At 58.9% G+C, this 15,369-nt stretch overlaps 2 protein-coding genes across 4 annotated transcripts in view; both read right to left on the bottom strand.

Moving 5' to 3' along the window:
• Positions 1 to 2,068, bottom strand: part of SCAMP3 (secretory carrier membrane protein 3) — a 3,621-nt gene extending 1,553 nt beyond the window's left edge. The window contains exons 1-7 of the mRNA XM_027703666.1: positions 1,908 to 2,068; positions 1,676 to 1,795; positions 1,474 to 1,594; positions 1,266 to 1,394; positions 955 to 1,114; positions 706 to 807; positions 496 to 613 (exon numbers count right to left, since the gene is read on the bottom strand). Of these exons, the coding sequence (XP_027559467.1) occupies positions 496 to 613; positions 706 to 807; positions 955 to 1,114; positions 1,266 to 1,394; positions 1,474 to 1,594; positions 1,676 to 1,795; positions 1,908 to 2,033 (876 nt within the window). The 5' untranslated portion in view covers positions 2,034 to 2,068. The remainder of the gene's footprint in view (positions 1 to 495; positions 614 to 705; positions 808 to 954; positions 1,115 to 1,265; positions 1,395 to 1,473; positions 1,595 to 1,675; positions 1,796 to 1,907) is intronic.
• A 1,311-nt stretch (positions 2,069 to 3,379) lies between these two features.
• Positions 3,380 to 14,879, bottom strand: CLK2 (CDC like kinase 2). Of its 3 annotated transcripts, XM_027703663.1 has the most exons (13): positions 14,752 to 14,879; positions 11,524 to 11,693; positions 9,688 to 9,925; positions 7,916 to 8,009; positions 7,502 to 7,568; positions 7,053 to 7,169; positions 6,681 to 6,847; positions 6,169 to 6,263; positions 5,737 to 5,866; positions 4,940 to 5,022; positions 4,636 to 4,715; positions 4,336 to 4,426; positions 3,380 to 4,033 (listed from the first exon to the last, which is right to left on the bottom strand). In XM_027703663.1, exons 2-13 carry the CDS (start codon positions 11,691 to 11,693, stop codon positions 3,851 to 3,853), a joined length of 1,515 nt encoding a protein of 504 aa, XP_027559464.1. In that variant the 5' UTR covers positions 14,752 to 14,879; the 3' UTR covers positions 3,380 to 3,850. The 3 variants fall into 3 exon arrangements, with proteins under 3 accessions (XP_027559464.1, XP_027559463.1, XP_027559466.1); XM_027703662.1 differs by lacking the exon at positions 14,752 to 14,879 and having other exon boundaries at positions 7,916 to 8,012; XM_027703665.1 differs by lacking the exons at positions 7,916 to 8,009; positions 11,524 to 11,693; positions 14,752 to 14,879 and having other exon boundaries at positions 9,688 to 9,770.
• Between the last annotated feature and the right edge of the window lie 490 nt (positions 14,880 to 15,369).

Here is a 15,369-nt window from a genome sequence, read left to right as displayed (position 1 = left end):
TACTTTCTCTCTCCAAAGACGCTACTTTCTCTCTCCAAAGACGCTACTTTCTCTCTCCAAAGACGCTACTTTCTCTCTCCAAAGACGCTACTTTCTCTCTTCAAAGACACTGCTTGCTCTCTTCAAAGACACTAAATTATCTCTTTAAAGATTACTACTTTATCTACTTTATCTCTATTTTAAAAACAAAACCGCCCTTTGTTTCAATCATCTTTCCCAAACTCTTGTTAAGTGATTAGCTCTAAGCCTTCCCTAACTGAGCTCGCAAACACCTACGTTTACACAATTTTGGTTGTTTTTTTTTTTCATTGTGCTTGCCCATTTCCTCTTGCTTTTATTGCAGTGGTCTCAGAGATCTGAACCACGCAAACAAGACTTGAGAGACGTGCAGTACTGTCAGGGGCTGTAGAGGAAAACGAAAGCCACCCAAATTCAGCCTCCCCTGGCACTCGCTTCAGCTCAAGTGTGGCTATGGGAAGAAGTGTCCCAACGCACCTTTTTCAGCATAATGATGCCCAGCACAGCCACTGCCGTGAAGGACAAGGCCACCAGGATCATCATCACTGCCACAGCCGTGTTTGTCCGCAGCGCTATCAGGCTCAGGATCCAGCCACTGCAAAAAGAAGAGGCTGTTGTTGCCCCTCAAGTTCCCTCCTCCCACCTTGCCAGGGTCCTGGGCCGGCCTGGAGTCAGCACATGGCTCACCTGAATCCCCAGTTTGGGATGCCAATGGCCTGCAGCACATACATCACATTCTGGGCAAAGAACACGAAGAAGAAGACAAAGAAGTTGAAGGAACTGTCGCTCCTGGGAGGAAGAGACAGGCAAAGTTAGGCTGCAGAAAAAGAGGTCTTAAAACTTCCTTAGAGCAGGGGGACAGCGTGGAAACACCACATCCCGCAGAGCCAGAGGCCCCAGGGAGCTGCAGCAGGTACCCCCAGCTCGGGCACACACCTGAAAGCTTTGTACATGGGCCGGTACCAGCAGACAAAGGAACAGGGCGTGTAGAGCAGAGCCCAGAGGATGGAGAGGCCAAACCCGGACCCGGACGAGGGATCCACGCAGAACCAGGCCAGCGAGGACAGGAAGTTCAGGAAGAGGGTAATGGTGCTGGCTGAGGGACAGGACAGCGCTCAGGAGCCTGTGGGGCTCACCCCACCCCACCCCAGATCAGGCACCACCTGCTCATCCCAATTTTCCCCAGAGCAACAGCACAGGATGCTCATTCCCCTGGGTCTGTCCCGAGATTCCCGGGCTGCACTCACCCATCCAGAGGTAGTACATGGTGGTAACAGTCTTCTGGAAGTCAGCAGGGATCTCCACAGGGATGTCCTGGTAGAAGCAGGGCTTCACGGGGCAGAAGGACGGCAGCGGGGGCCAATTGTTGAGCCTCGCTGCAGAGGGAAGGGGGTGAGAAGGGGGGGCGGCTCCGAGGGGGCGGCCGCCCCTCCCTGGCCCCGAGGCCACACTCACTCTGTGACCCGCCGAGGGCCGCGTTCTGCAGCTCCCGCTCCCGCCGGTCCAGCTCCTCCGCTTTCCGGTTCAGCTCCTCCTGCCGCTTCAGCAGCTCCGCCGTGGCGGCGGCGGCCGAGGCCTGGGCAGGGGGGGACACAGACCCTGGGCTCCCGCCGCCGCCCCCCGGGTGCCCCCGGCCCGGCGGCGCCTCCCCCCGTACCTGAGAGCCGTAGGAGCCGTAGTTGCGGGGCTCGGTGGGACTCGCCTTCCGCGGGGGCTGCGCGGCCGCCGGGACCGGGGGCGGCGGGGCCACCGACGGCGTCTGGAACGGCGGCGGAGGCTGCGGGGGGAGAGGGGAGCGGTGAGGCCCCGGGAAAGCGCTCCGGTTCCCGGGAACGGCCCCGGTCCACCGGGAAGGCCCCGGGCAGGCCCCGGTCCTCCCGAGCGCTCACCGCGTCGCTCTCGAAGGGGTTGTACCCGTCCAGCGCGGCTCCGGGCCGCGGCTGCAGCGCCGCGGGGTCCTGGAAGGGGTTGTCGTCCGGGAGGACGGCGGGGCCGCCGCCGCCGCGCTGGGCCATGGCGGGACCGGGGAACCGGGACCGGGAGCGCGCGCGGGACCCGCGGGAGCGGCGCCGCCCCCGCCGCCTCAGGCCACGCCCCCCTGCCGCGCGCCGATTGGCCCGCGCGGCGCAGTGACGTCACCGGGGAGCTCCCCGCCCGGCGCCGCAGGGAGCTGCTGCGCACGCGCCGGGCGGGGCCGCGCACGTGACGTGTGGCCACGTGTCTGTGTGTGTGTCTGTCCCTCCCGGGGTCACGTGGGGCGCATCCCAAAACCTCCCAAATCCCCCCCCCGCACATCCCACCCCGCCACACCCCTCCCATCCACCCTCAGGTGTCCCTGGGCCGGCAGCCATCGCCCCATCGCCCCTCGGCTCCTGGTGTCCCCACCTCCCCCCCTTTTCCCACGCGACTCCCGCGACAACGGCGACCGGGACGGGACCCCTTCCATCCCCTCACCGGCGCTCCCGTGTCCCCACAGGGTTCCAGGTCTGCAACCTGCCGGACAGCGGCCCCTCCCGCGGGTCCCCCTCCGAGGCCTCACCACCGACCCCCCCATCCCGGCTCCAGCCTGTGTGTTCCCCCGGCAGTGGAGCAGCTGTCGCTGAGTCCCCCGAGCCGGCCGGGTGGGCTCCGACAGCCTGGGAGGGACCCGCGGCACGAGGAGCACTTGAGGAATTTCTCCTGTGTCTCCTGGGCCGGTTATTTATAGGAATCCCCGATTCCACGGGCTCCAGCTGCCTGCGGACAGCACAGTGACCCCCCTGCCCAGCAGGGATTCCTCAGCATCCCCTCCATCCTCAGCGCTCAGCAGACACTGCTGAAAATACTCTTCAGCCTCTGAACAGCCTTGAGAGTGACACACTAATGCCACAGGTGAGCTCCCACCTGTGGAACAGCCCCAGCAATTCCCAGGGAACATCCCAAGCCACACTGCAGAGCTGAGAAGAGCCCAAAAGGCACAGACAGCCCTGGGGTGGGTGTTGGACACACGTGGGCTCCTGACACTCCTTTTCCAACAGCCACCACCAGCAACCAGTGCTCCACCCCAGCCAGGGTCAAGAGGGCTCTTCAGGTGAGAGAACACCTCTCTGAGGGCCCCACTGTAGCCTTTTTCTGCTTCTCACCCCAACACTGACCCCAGAGCATGAGGAAAGGGGCAGCCTGACCCCACAACCAGCATCTGCCCAGGTCCAGCTGCAGCCCTGAGGGCCAAAAGCAGCTCTGAGCCCCTGGAGGCTTGGGAGGAGTGGTGCAGGTAGACAGAGCTGGTTTCCTAGATCACAAAGTTCCTTTCATCCCTGTCAGCTGAACAGCCCCAGGAGCAGCTGCTGCCGGGGCCAAACCCAGCCCCGGTGGCTTTTTATTCACTTCATATTTATTTTTCACAAAGACTGTACAAAATTCTTATAAAACTCTGGTGTGGGGATGGGCTATGACATTGATCCAAAAAATAATTCCCATGCAGTCCCACCAGTTCCATAACTTACAAGGGAACAGATAAGCTACAGAGAGCTGTGAGTCCTGGAGTATTTACACCGAGGGAGGGCAGGAACAGGAGACAAAGCAACACTTTGACGAGAGAGGTATTTACAGCATGGACACACAGGCCCCCCCTCACCTCATGGAAGGACAGCAGGTCGGGCCTGTGCTGCCCCGAGGCCGACAGGGCTATTTACAGTATCTCACATATTAACAGCTTTACAAAGGGGAGTTCTTCTCATGTATATATATATAAAAAAAAAAAGAAAAAAAAAAAGCACCAAGTGTCTGGATAAGAAGTCACGGGGGGCCTCCACGGGGGCTAGAATGCAAAGGCTGCCTGGCACCGGCGGCGTCACCGGCTGATGTCCCGGCTCGAGTCCCACAGTTTTGTGCTGGGCTCCATGCCCAGCAGGTCGAAGAAGGGGTGTTTGAGGGCCTCGGCCAGGGTGACCCGCTTGGACGGCTCGTACTCCAGCATGCTCTCGATGAGGTCGAACAGGCGGTGGTGGTCCTCGGCCTCCGACGTCAGGTAGCGCTGGGGGGCGGAGGGGACAGGTCAGGAACGGCCTGGGACATCCCCTGGGCTAAGCTGGGGCCATCCCTCAGCCCAGGCCTGAACTCTGGGCTCCTCTATCCGGGACAGAACTGCCGGGTTTTCACCCGCCCGCCCTTCCCCACTTCCTGAACTCTCCATGCCCTCCTCCTCTTCCACTTCGGATTAAACTCAGGCTTCCTAGTTTATTCCAAGGTTCCCTCAAGAAGACACCAGTCTGAGCCTTTTGCTGGTCTGAGCTTGCCCAGAGGGAGAATCTCTGCACTGAGATTACCCCTCCTTACCCGCAGGGGTTTGCAGTTCTCCCGGACGTAGCGTCCAGCCGAGGTGTTCTCGTCCCAGTCCAGGCGCCCGTGGTAGAAATACTTCTGTTTCCTGTCGGAATAACAGGTGGGAACAGGTTACACCTGAGCACAACACACCCTGCAGCAACAGCAATGTGCCAGCCCTGGCAGGGCACATGGCTCAGTGCACCAGCAAGGCCAGGGGACCCAGGGAATTCCCCCTCCAAAGTGGGATCCCTCAGGGAAAACCACTGCCTGTGAGGCAGGAGAGGCTGCAACACCTGCAGGGCCCTTGCTCACCTCGTCTTCCTGACCATCCGAGAAGGAATTGGCCCCAGGATCCTCTCCATCATGGCCAGGTGCTCCCGGTTGTCGTGTGTCTGAGAGAGAGAAATGTAAAGGGAAGGCATGGAACAGATTCCAGTGGTTCTGCCTCCAGCCCTGGCTACTCCCCTGACCCAAAACCCCTTCCTGGCCAACACTTCTCCAGGACAGCAGTGATGGAGGGACCCCCATCAGCCCCAGGGGCTCTGGGCTGTGCTGGGAATCAGCCAGAATCCTCTCTCACCAGTTGGGAAGTAGCCACACCACCCGGAGTTCTCACCTGGAACAGGGTGAAACCCACATAATACTCAAAGATGATGCAGCCAATGCTCCACACATCACAGGGCTGGCTCCAGCCAAGCTCTGAAAAACAATGTTGTTTAAATAAATGATCCAGTTATGGCACAGGATTTCAAATCCCTCTCCCTTTAAAAAACAAACAGCTGGAAAAACAGTTCCCATTCCAGCCAAGCCCCTGGTGCCCTGCTGGCAATGCACTGCAGTGCCAAAACTGCAGTCAACTGATAATCATGGAATCATTCAGGTTGGAAAAGACCTCCAAGATCATCAAGTCCAACCTTTGACCCATCACCATTTTGTCACCCAGCCCAGAGCACTGAGTGCCACATCCCGTTCCTGAACACCCCCAGGGATGGTGACTCCACCACCTCCCTGGGCAGCCTCTTCCAAGGCCTGACAACATTTTTTGTGAAGAAACTCCTCCTGATGTCCAACCTGAACCTTCCCTGGCACAGCTTGAGGCTGTTTCCTCTCATCCTGTCCTTTGTTCCCTGGGAGCAGAGCCAGACCCCCCCTGGCTCCCCCCTCCTGTCAGGGAGTTGTGGAGAGCGAGAAGGATCCCCCTGAGCCTCCTTTTCTCCAGGCTGAACAACCTCAGAATAATGCCATGGCTATAATGATGGCCTTCCCAGAAAACAGCACTGGAGAGCTCTTAAATAAATACTTCCCATCTCCCAGGGCAAACCCAGGACAGGTCCTGAACGACGTGGAGGCCCAGCACTCCCCAGCCCAGCGAGCAGCACCTCGAGGGACACACCTGCCTCGGCAGGGACCTACCCAGGATGACTTCAGGGGCCCGGTAGTGCCTGGTGGAGACAATGGTGCTGTGGTGTTCGTGGTCAAACGTGGCACTGCCAAAGTCCACCACCCTGATGGCCGTGCTCTTCACGCTCCGCTCGTCCCGCTTCTGCACAGGCAACAACGGGATCCGTGACCCAGGAGCTCCCAGACAGGTACTCGGGGCCTTTCCTTACACACCATGGGAGGGGAAAGCTTTGGGGGCCCCACGGCTCAGCCCCAAACAAGCTCCCACCGCCAGCCAGCTACACCTGGGGTCCCCATGGCTCACTTCTCACTGCCTGAGCACAGGCAGCTGTGCAAGACACAGGCCCTGAGGGAGCCCCTGTCACCTGGGGCACGTCCCAACTCCCCCCCTGGTCAGGGACACCAAGAACCCAAGAGCAGATCTGACCCCAGGCAGTGTGTTACCTTTTCCAGGTTGTAGGAGAGCTCATAGTCCGAGTTCACAAAGAGGATGTTCTCCGGCTTGAGGTCGGTGTGGGTGAGTTTATTGTCGTGCAGAACTGAGGAAGCAAAGAGAGTCGGGGTGATGGGACAGGAGCAGAGCAAGGCTGCACCCACAAAAAGCCATCACTGCTTCAGTTTGCTCATACTGGCACCACTTTAGCCCACATTTAGCACTGGGTGTGAACAGGCTGGCCCAGGCCAAGATGCTTCATCAGAAGCACAAAGACTATATTGTATTGATCACCAGAAGGTGAGGGGGGTGGATGCTGGAGTGCCCTAAGCTACTGCCAGCCCACAAGCCTCGGAAAACAAACAGGATTCACTCCCAGAGGGGCAGGAAGGCTCAGGCTCAGAAGAACAGCAAAAACTCGCTTGCTCTGGGCCACCAGTTGCACAAGTGTCCCGGTCCCTGGGAGCTGCACAGCTCTCCAGGTCAGCCCAGTGCAGCAGGGAGAGGAGCAGGGAGCACTTACACTTCACAGCCTGGCACACCTGGAAGGCCATGTGCCGTACTTGGTGGATGGGGTAAGGCAGGTAGTTGTTGTCCTTCAGGAAGTCAAAGGTGCTGAGCCCCAGCAGCTCAAAGGAGATGCACATGTGGCCATGGTAGTCAAACCAGTCAAACATCCTGACACAGAGACTGACAGAAACATTCCAGTTGGGACCAGCTCTGCAATGCCATCCCTGCGCCAGGCTCCTCCTTCCGCTGCTCAGTCTGTACCCCACGGCAAGGCAAGATGCCTCCAAAACTAGCCAGGATCACATTCAGCCACACAGCACCAAGCACCTCTTCCATCCCACCCCTGGAACCAGCCCTTCCAGTCCAACACCAGGAGCACACTCACTTTGTGTTCTCGGGATCCTTCTCGTTGATTTTCTCCAGCACGTTGATTTCCAGCCGAGCAGCCTCTTTGTATTTCTCTACGTTTTTAATGATTTTGAGAGCAACACGTGCACCACCCCTGAGGGAGAAAGCACAGGGTGAGCCCTGAGGAGGTCAAAAGGGCTGTGTACTATGAAAGGGACCTTCTGACCAGCCTCCCCTGCGCAGCACAGCCTCCACCACCCTTGCTCGAGCAGGTGGGTGTTTTTAAGGGGTGTCCACCAAAGCTGTGCCTTTTCCCTCCCCACAAACAGCCCCGAAGCCTCCCCCAGCACACAGGTGACCCAAGAGGGCGAGTGCCTAGACCAGCAGAGGACACTGGAAGCCAACAGATTGATTTTCACCCCCAGGCTCCCACATTATGCCCGAAAGGCTCCACTGCCAGCTGCGGTCTCCCCTCTCCCCACGTACCTCCGGTGATCCATGCACTGCACCACTCTGCCGAACGTGCCTTCCCCCAGCGTGCTGATAATCTCATCTGGGAGGGAGAGAAGGAGAGGGAAGGAGCTGAGAGAGGGAGCAGCACCTGGCTGCAGCGATACACAGGGCAGAGGAGAATGCATTGCAACACCTAACCTGCACACAGCTGGAGAGACCGGAGCAGCGGAAGGCTGACACCGGCTGCACAAGGCAGCTGCCCTAATTCCCTGGCACTTCAGTAACAATATACAATATAAACGTAGCTTTTAACAAAAGGGGAAGGAAAAGGAGAGGGTTTCTCTTTAATAAACAATGAAAATAAAATGAAACAGAAAGATAAGACAGATCTGCGACTGCGATGGGAGCTTAACTAGAGAGCTAAATTATGTTACGATTTGGCTGTACATCTTTCTTGTAGCCAGTCGCCGACGCGATAGATCAGATGCCCCTCGTCGTCGTCCTCCACACTCTTGGCCCTTCTGCTGCTCTGTCGACTCCGCTGCTGGCCCAGGCAGACAGGGAATTCATCATTCACCAATCAGATTTTCAAACCAGCGCAGCAGCCAGCGTCACGCATTGGTTGGTTTGGAAATTCACATGGTTGTTTGAGGAGGGGTTGCAGGAGGAGATTCCCAGCCAATTCATACGGCACAGAGGAATATATAACGATAGGGATATTGCAAGGGAACATGTCAAGATACAACACACTAGCTCAGAAAAGAAAAAAAAAAACAGTTTCGCTTTTCGTTGTAGCCAAAAAAGAAAAAAAAAAGTAAGGAAAAAAAAAGTTAAAAAAAAAATAAAAGTAAAAAAATAAGAAAAAAAAGAACCTACAAACAGCCCCACCCGAACCAGTGTGAGAGCAGAGCTGTCGGAGTGCGGGAGCCGAGGGGGCACGGAAGGGGCCGGCTGCTCTCGCTCCCACGGGGGCTCAGAGAGGAATAGCACCAGCCTTCGGGTCCTGGGGACCCCCTAAACATGCCAGAGGCCACGGGGAGGGGGCTCCCAGCAGCCCCACGGCCACCAAGGAGGAAGGGCAGTGAGAGGCAGGTGCCCAGAGGTCCTGCACAAGCCCAGGCTGCCCTCACAGGCACCCCCATCCCACTCCAACAACCGCCCACACAGCTTCCCCCAGCCCCGACACTCAGGGAAAGAGGAATTCAGAGATTCCAGAAGCAGCTCTAGGTAACAACAATCCATCCAAAACTGAGAATTTACAGTGACTGCCTGGGGAAAGACGGACATCTCTTCCCAGACCCTCCCCCGAAGAAGCTGATCCTGGAAGGACTAACTTCCAGGAGAGAAGCAGAGCCCAACAGGGAACAGGGACAGCCTGGGATGAGGCAGATAAGAGGTTTATGCCAGAGAAGAGAAAATTCCTGCCTTCGGTTCCTCAGCTAAGTATCCCCACACCTGGGAGCAAGCGGCCCAGCAGACTTGGGACCTGAATCCAGCCCCCAATCCCCTCCCTGGACACACAGCCAGAACAGACCAGACAACACTGAGAGCTCCACACACAGAGCAGAGACCGTGTCTGGGGTCTAGAAGAAGTGAACAGCAGAACAGACAAGAAGAGAAAGCCGGGGACACTGCCAGGAAGAGCCTGGGATGGTCGCTGCCTCCACCTGAGCTGAGTGGTCCAAAAGCTCTGCTCCTCCGCAAAGCCCCTCGCACGACACCCCACGTCAGCTGAGCCCACCCAGGAGGATCTGCTCCTGGAGAATCAGAGCCAGGGGCTTCCTGCCACAGCCCAAACCAGGGACCACGGGGACAAGCCACCTGTCACAGGCTCTCTGGGACTGGGACCAGCTGAGCGTCGGCTGCTTGAGCCTCGCACAAATCCTGCCTGGCTGGGGCTCCTACACAGCTCTCCACGAGCGTCACCAAACGGGAGGAGCTGCAGCACCACCCCAGGGACACACCTGTCCTCCCACCTGAGCGGGCAACACTAAGAGAGAGGGTCTGAGCCCCCCGTGCCCAGCCGGCGCAGCGGGACGTGCGGGCAGGAACGCTCTGCACCAAAAACTTTCCTCCTCCTCCACACACACACATACACACACACAGTTCAAGCCGAGTCCGAGAGAGCGTTTAGAAAGTGAGTTTTCTACTTACCCAGCTCGGCACCTGGGAGAGAGAAAGGTTTTACAGGGCAGGCCCAGCAAGAGCAGGATACTCACCGATGAGGAGCGGCTAAAGGACCGGCTGCGGCGCCGCCTCCGCCTGTGCTTACGCCGGCTGCTTTTGCAGCTGCGGTAGCTGCCCTCGCGGTCCCGGGAGCGCCGGTACTCGTAGGAGTGGCGGTACTCGGGCTCGTAGTAGCCGTCCCCGCCCCGCTCGCGGCTGTAGTCGTTGCGCCGGTAGCTGTCACAGTAACGCCGGTCGTAGGCCCGCCGGTCTGCTGAGTGGTCGTCGTAGCTGAGGAGAGACACAAGTCATGGCTTGGGTTGAAGGGGACCCCAAGGATCATCTAATCCCAACCCCCTGCGGTGGGGACACCTCCTCGCTCGTGGTTTTATCCAGCCTGGCTTTGAACACTTCCAGGGATGGGGCAGCCACGGTCCCCCCGTTCCGGTACCTCACTACGCTCACAGGAAAAAAATTTCTTCCCCTCTTTCCATTTGTACCCATTCCCCTTGTCCTGTCACTCCAGCTCCTGAGGAACAGTCCCTCTCTGGTTTCCCTGTAGCCCCTTCAGATACTGGAAGGTGCTCTGAGGTCTCCACACAACCTTCTCCAGGCTGAACATTGCTAACTCTCCCAGCCTGTCTCCATAGGGGAGGGGCTCCAGTCCCCCTTATCAACTTTGTGGCCTCCTCTGGACTTGCTCCAACAGTTCCATGTCCTTCTGATGTTGGGAACACTGTATGCAGTGCTCCAGAGCAGAGCAGAGGGGGAGAATCCCCTCCTTCTATACACTCAGTGACAGCAGCTCAGGGGGCAGCAGCAGTGGGAGTTCTGGGGGCTGGAACCCCAGGAGGCAAGAGGCTCTGAACTACCAACCCATGGCATAACAAAGGGCACAGGGAACTGTGCCCCAGCCAGGTGAGGGACACTCACAGACGTGGCAGGAGTTGATGACCCCCAGACTTTCCTGCACTGAGACTCTGAGGGGATAAAAGCCCTGGGGGTCCTTTGTTTGGGGTCCCTCCCCAGAGGCACCAGCTCCAGCTGTTATCTTGTTACTGCACCAAGATTATTTCAAGGCTCCAGAGGTCTGGGACTCTGCTGTGGGAAACCTGGGGCTGAGCTGGTGAGGAAACTGGTCTGACTGGGAGGGGGGGGGTACGGGGAGCTGCCACTGCAAAAGGGCCTCAGTCCCAGCTCAGGTGGTGGAGTGGGATGGCTGGACTGGCTCCTGGATGGTTGGACAGGGAAGTTTCCCTAAGAGGGGAGCAAGATGAGGGGGTTTAGTCACGAGCATGGCCTAGAATGTGACAGCTCAGAGCAGGGCCCAGGTCACACCAGGCCCAGCTGGAGAAACAAAGATGATGAAGGGACTGGAGCATCCCTCTTATGAGGAGAGACTGTGGGAGCCAGGCCTGGTTAGTCTGGAGAAGAGAGGATCTCATTAATGCATATAAATATCTCCAAGGCACGTGTCAGGATGGTGCCAGGCTGCTCAGAGGTGCCCAGTGACAGCATGAGGAGCAATGGCCATAAACTAAACCACAAGAAGGTCCACCTCAACATGAGGCAGAACCCTGAGATTAACTCAGTTGGTGTTAATAGTGCCAAGGTTGTGGGTTCAACCCCAGTGTGAGCCATTCATTTAAGAGCTGGACTTGATGGTCCTTGTGGCTCAGAATATTCTGTGGTTCTGTGAAGAACAAGGCTGGAACAGCTGCCCAGGGAGGGCACGGAGTCCCCCTTTCTGGAGACATCCCAAACCCACCCGGGTGGGTTTCTCTGCGCTCTGGGTGACCCCGCCTTGGAAGGGGGTTGGCCTGGGTGGTCTCCAGAGGTGCCCCCCAACCCAACCGTGGTGAAGGAGGGCAGATTCGAGGCTGGCTCACCTCCGGGATCGGACGTGGTAGCTGTCCTCCCTCCGGTGCCGCCGGTCCCGCTCGCTGCTGCTCGACCGCGACCGCGTCCGCCGCCGCTTGTGCTTGCGGCTCCGGTAGCGCTCGTGGTAACTCCCGCGGCTGCTGCGCTCCGACGAGCGGTACCTTCGGGAGTGAGGCATCTGTGGGGACAGGGGGGACCCCGTCAGGCACCCAGGGACAGCGGGGACCCCGTCAGGCATCTCTGGGGACAGCAGGGACCCCCTCAGGCATCTCTGGGGACAGCGGGAGCCGCTGCGTGGGACAGGGACCAGTCCGCGACATCAGGTTCAGCAGCACATCCAAGTGTCCAGAGTTCTGAGAGTGTTCTTCAGAGTCCCCAGGGGATTTTTGGGGTCCCCCAGGTGTATTTTGGGGTCCCTGACCCCCCCTTTTCTCCCCACAACACCCTGAACGTGCAGGGGAATCAGTATGAGAGTGAAGCGGAGTCGCTGTCGGTGCAGACGCACAAGACAGAGGGGGACAAGAATGTGAGTGACCAAAATCACCCCAAAACCAATCCTGGCACCCCCAAATTCCTCTGAACCACCCAAAAATCCCCCCAAAATCCCTCTGAAATCAACCCTGACGCCCCGAAATTCCAACCCTACATTGCCCCAAATCATCCCAAATCCCCTCAAATCCCCCCAAATCCCACATCCATCTGCTGGGCACAGATGACCCCCATTCCCAGGGATCCTGCTTCATTCCCGGGGACTCCTGGTCCCGTTTTTCCCATTTTCCCTGAGAATCAGATTGGGATCAAGGCCCTGAAGCAGCACATCCACATCCTTATTTCCCTGTAACTATGTTTAGGGATCAGGATGGATTTTATCCCCGACTTTGCCTTTATTTTTCCCATTTATCCAGGATGTTGCCCTGGAACCCCCCCTCTTCCCTACTCCTATTCCCCATCCCATTCCCACATTCCTGTTTTTCCCCCAGAAGCAGGACTGGATCAAGGCCCTGAAGTGGCACTTGGGGAACACCCATATCCTCCATAACCATGTTTTGGGATGAGGATAGATCTCCTATTCCTGACCTTTTCCCTGACCCCGTTTCCATGGATTTTCCCATTTTTCCGTGTTTTTCCCCCACATTCAGATTGGGATCGAGGCCCTGAAGCAGCACCAGTGTCACATCCATGTGCTGGGGATGAATCCTGCAGGAGGATCCCAGTTTCCCCTGGCTCCCTGACACCATCTTTTCCCATTTTACCATGTTTTCCCCCCAGAAACAGGACTGGATCGAGGCCCTGGATTGGCAGGTGGAGCGGCACCACTTCCACATCCATGTGCTGAAGGGTCCCGTGGATCCCTGACCCCATTCCCAGGGATCCCTCTGAGGGAGGAGAGGAACTTCTCGGAGATCCCAGAGCCCCCTAAAACAAGATGGGACCCCCCCAGAGGAGGGTGCTTGCTGTGTATGGGAGAGATTCGGTCATGGGAAAACAACTCTCTCCCAGTTATGTAGAAAACAAAAGTGTGGGTTTTTTTTAAGATCTAATTGAAATATCTATTTCAATAAATCCTCCTATAATTTTTATTTTGACTCTTACATGTCTCAGAAGCCAAAAAAAAACACCTCAAAACCATCTTGTCAATGCTGCTAAGTGCTATATAACACTTGAGTGGCACGAGAAGACTGGAACTAGTTCTGTGCATTAATCAAATCTTTTCCAGGTTACTTCCCCCTTGTTCGCACCCATCTCTAAAGTCCACAGCTCCAGGAGGAGCATTTGCACCTCCAGGGCTTCCACCTTCTCCCCTTAAGCTCCTGCACTCCCCAGGGAGGAGGGAACCACCCCCGAGGAAGGTGAAATGAAGCCCCGGATGTCACCAAAGTCCCTGTGCAGCAGTTATGGGAACATCTACGGGGGCAACTCCCCAGGAGATGCCTCTGGTTTGGTGCCAAGCAAGTGACATCCACATCTGGGGGGGACAAGTCTGGAGGGGCCACATGAGGAGCAACTGAGAGCACTGGAGAAGCTGAGGGGAGACCTCAGGGGGCTGCAGCTTCCTCAGGAGGGGCAGCTCCGATCTCTGCTCTGTGTGAGCAGGGACAGGACCTGGGGAAGCAGCTGGAGCTGTGCCAGGGCAGGGTTAGGTTGGATATTAGGAAAATTCTTCCCCCAGAGGGTGGTTGGGTACTGAAGAGGTTCCCCAGGGCAGCGGGCACGACCCCAAGGCTGCCAGAGCTCAAGGGGCGTTTGGACAATGCTCTGAGGGACGGGGTGGGATTGTTGGGGTGTCTGTGCAGGGCCAGGAGTTGGATTTGGATGATCCCCTTCCAGCTCAGGGTATTCCATGGCACAATTTCCTGTGCCTGTGGGAAGTGCCCAGGAGCAAACCCACCCTTCCCAATGCACATTAACAGAGCCCTGCAAACCCCCGGCTCTGCCCCTCTGGGGGACCACGAGAGGTCAGAGCCAAGGAGACCCCCGGGGTGAGATGGCACAGCTCCAGCTCCAGCTCTCACACATTCCCCACGCGTATTTCAGCTCCCCAACCAAGAGCAACTCCACCTGCCTCGGCTCCACAGGCACGAATCAGGGAATCATGGAATGTTAAAGGGCTGGGAGGGCCCTCAAAGCTCACCCAGTCCCACCCCCTGCCACGGGCAGGGGACACCTTGCACCAGGCCGGTTTGCTCCGAGCTGGCCTTGGACACTTCCAGGGATGGGGCATCCATGGAATAACCCGTGCCAGGGCCGGGAGAGGAGCCCGAGCTCCCTTTGCCCACAGAGTTCCCACAAAACACCCCCCCGGTCACCTCCCCGCCCCCGCCCCGCGCTGACATCACCGGCCTGGCTCGGACAGGCACAACCGGCCCGGGGATGGGCTGACCCGGGGGGAACGGGCTCGGGACCCCCAGGGCTCTGCGGGGCGGCTCCCGATCCCCCCGGGGGCCTCGCCGCTTCCTCGCCGATTGCAGGGAGCGCCGAGGCCGGTGCCGGCGGGACGAGCACCGGGGCCGGTCCGGGCGCGATGATGGCGGCGGCGGGCGGGGCCTCCCCCGTGAGGGGCCGGAAGCACCGGGACACCGGCAGCGACGGGCGCCGGGCCATCCGGAGCCTCCGCCCCCCTCAGAAACACGCACACCGTGTGTGCCCCCACCCTACCGGGGACCCACCGCGGACCGGGCCCTCCCCGCCCGCGGCCTACCCGCCCCACCCCGCACCGCCCGCCGCGCGTCACGCACCGTCCTCGCAGCCAGCCCGGTGCGCTTGTCCCACAGGAAATCCGTGATGGCGGCCGAGGGCCCCGCGGGCCCCGCTCCAGCTCCTCCTCCTCCTCCTCCTCCTCCCGCCGCCGCCGCCGCCGCCGATCCGGGTCCTGCCGCCCGCGGGGCCGCGCACGTAACGCAACGCAACGTAACGCAACGCAACGCACGGGGGCGCGCGCACGTACCCGAAGGCGCGCGCGCGCGGGGGGCGGGAGGAGGAGCGTGCGTCACGCTGGGCGGGGCCGCGCGCGGGAGGAGGAGGAGTTACACGCGATGGGGGCGTGGCTTCTACCTAGGCCACGCCCCCTCCACGTCCTTTCAGCCGGGTTAGAGCGGATTAACACGCCCACCTCGCACCCAAGGCCGCGCCCCGTCCCGCTGACGGTAGCGGGACGGGATTATATCAGACGGGCGGAATGTCCCCGCCCACCGCCTCCCGGAGCCCCGCCCCGTCCTATTCGGGTTAGACATGAGGGGCGGGGACTAGAGTGGCTCGCTCCGCCCACTCACTCAAGCCCCGCCCCCTGGTGGAGTAAAACCAGAGGGGCGTGGCCTGTGATGAATGTCCACGCCCATCGCTCACCATATTTGGGT

The sequence above is a fragment of the Neopelma chrysocephalum genome, unplaced genomic scaffold (genome assembly GCF_003984885.1).
Source record: "Neopelma chrysocephalum unplaced genomic scaffold, ASM398488v2 Primary Assembly neopelma1_248, whole genome shotgun sequence".
In the NCBI taxonomy this organism is placed as follows: Eukaryota; Metazoa; Chordata; class Aves; order Passeriformes; family Pipridae; genus Neopelma; species Neopelma chrysocephalum.
Note: the sequence above shows the minus strand (reverse complement) of the source record. Positions and strands in the feature narration are given on the sequence as shown.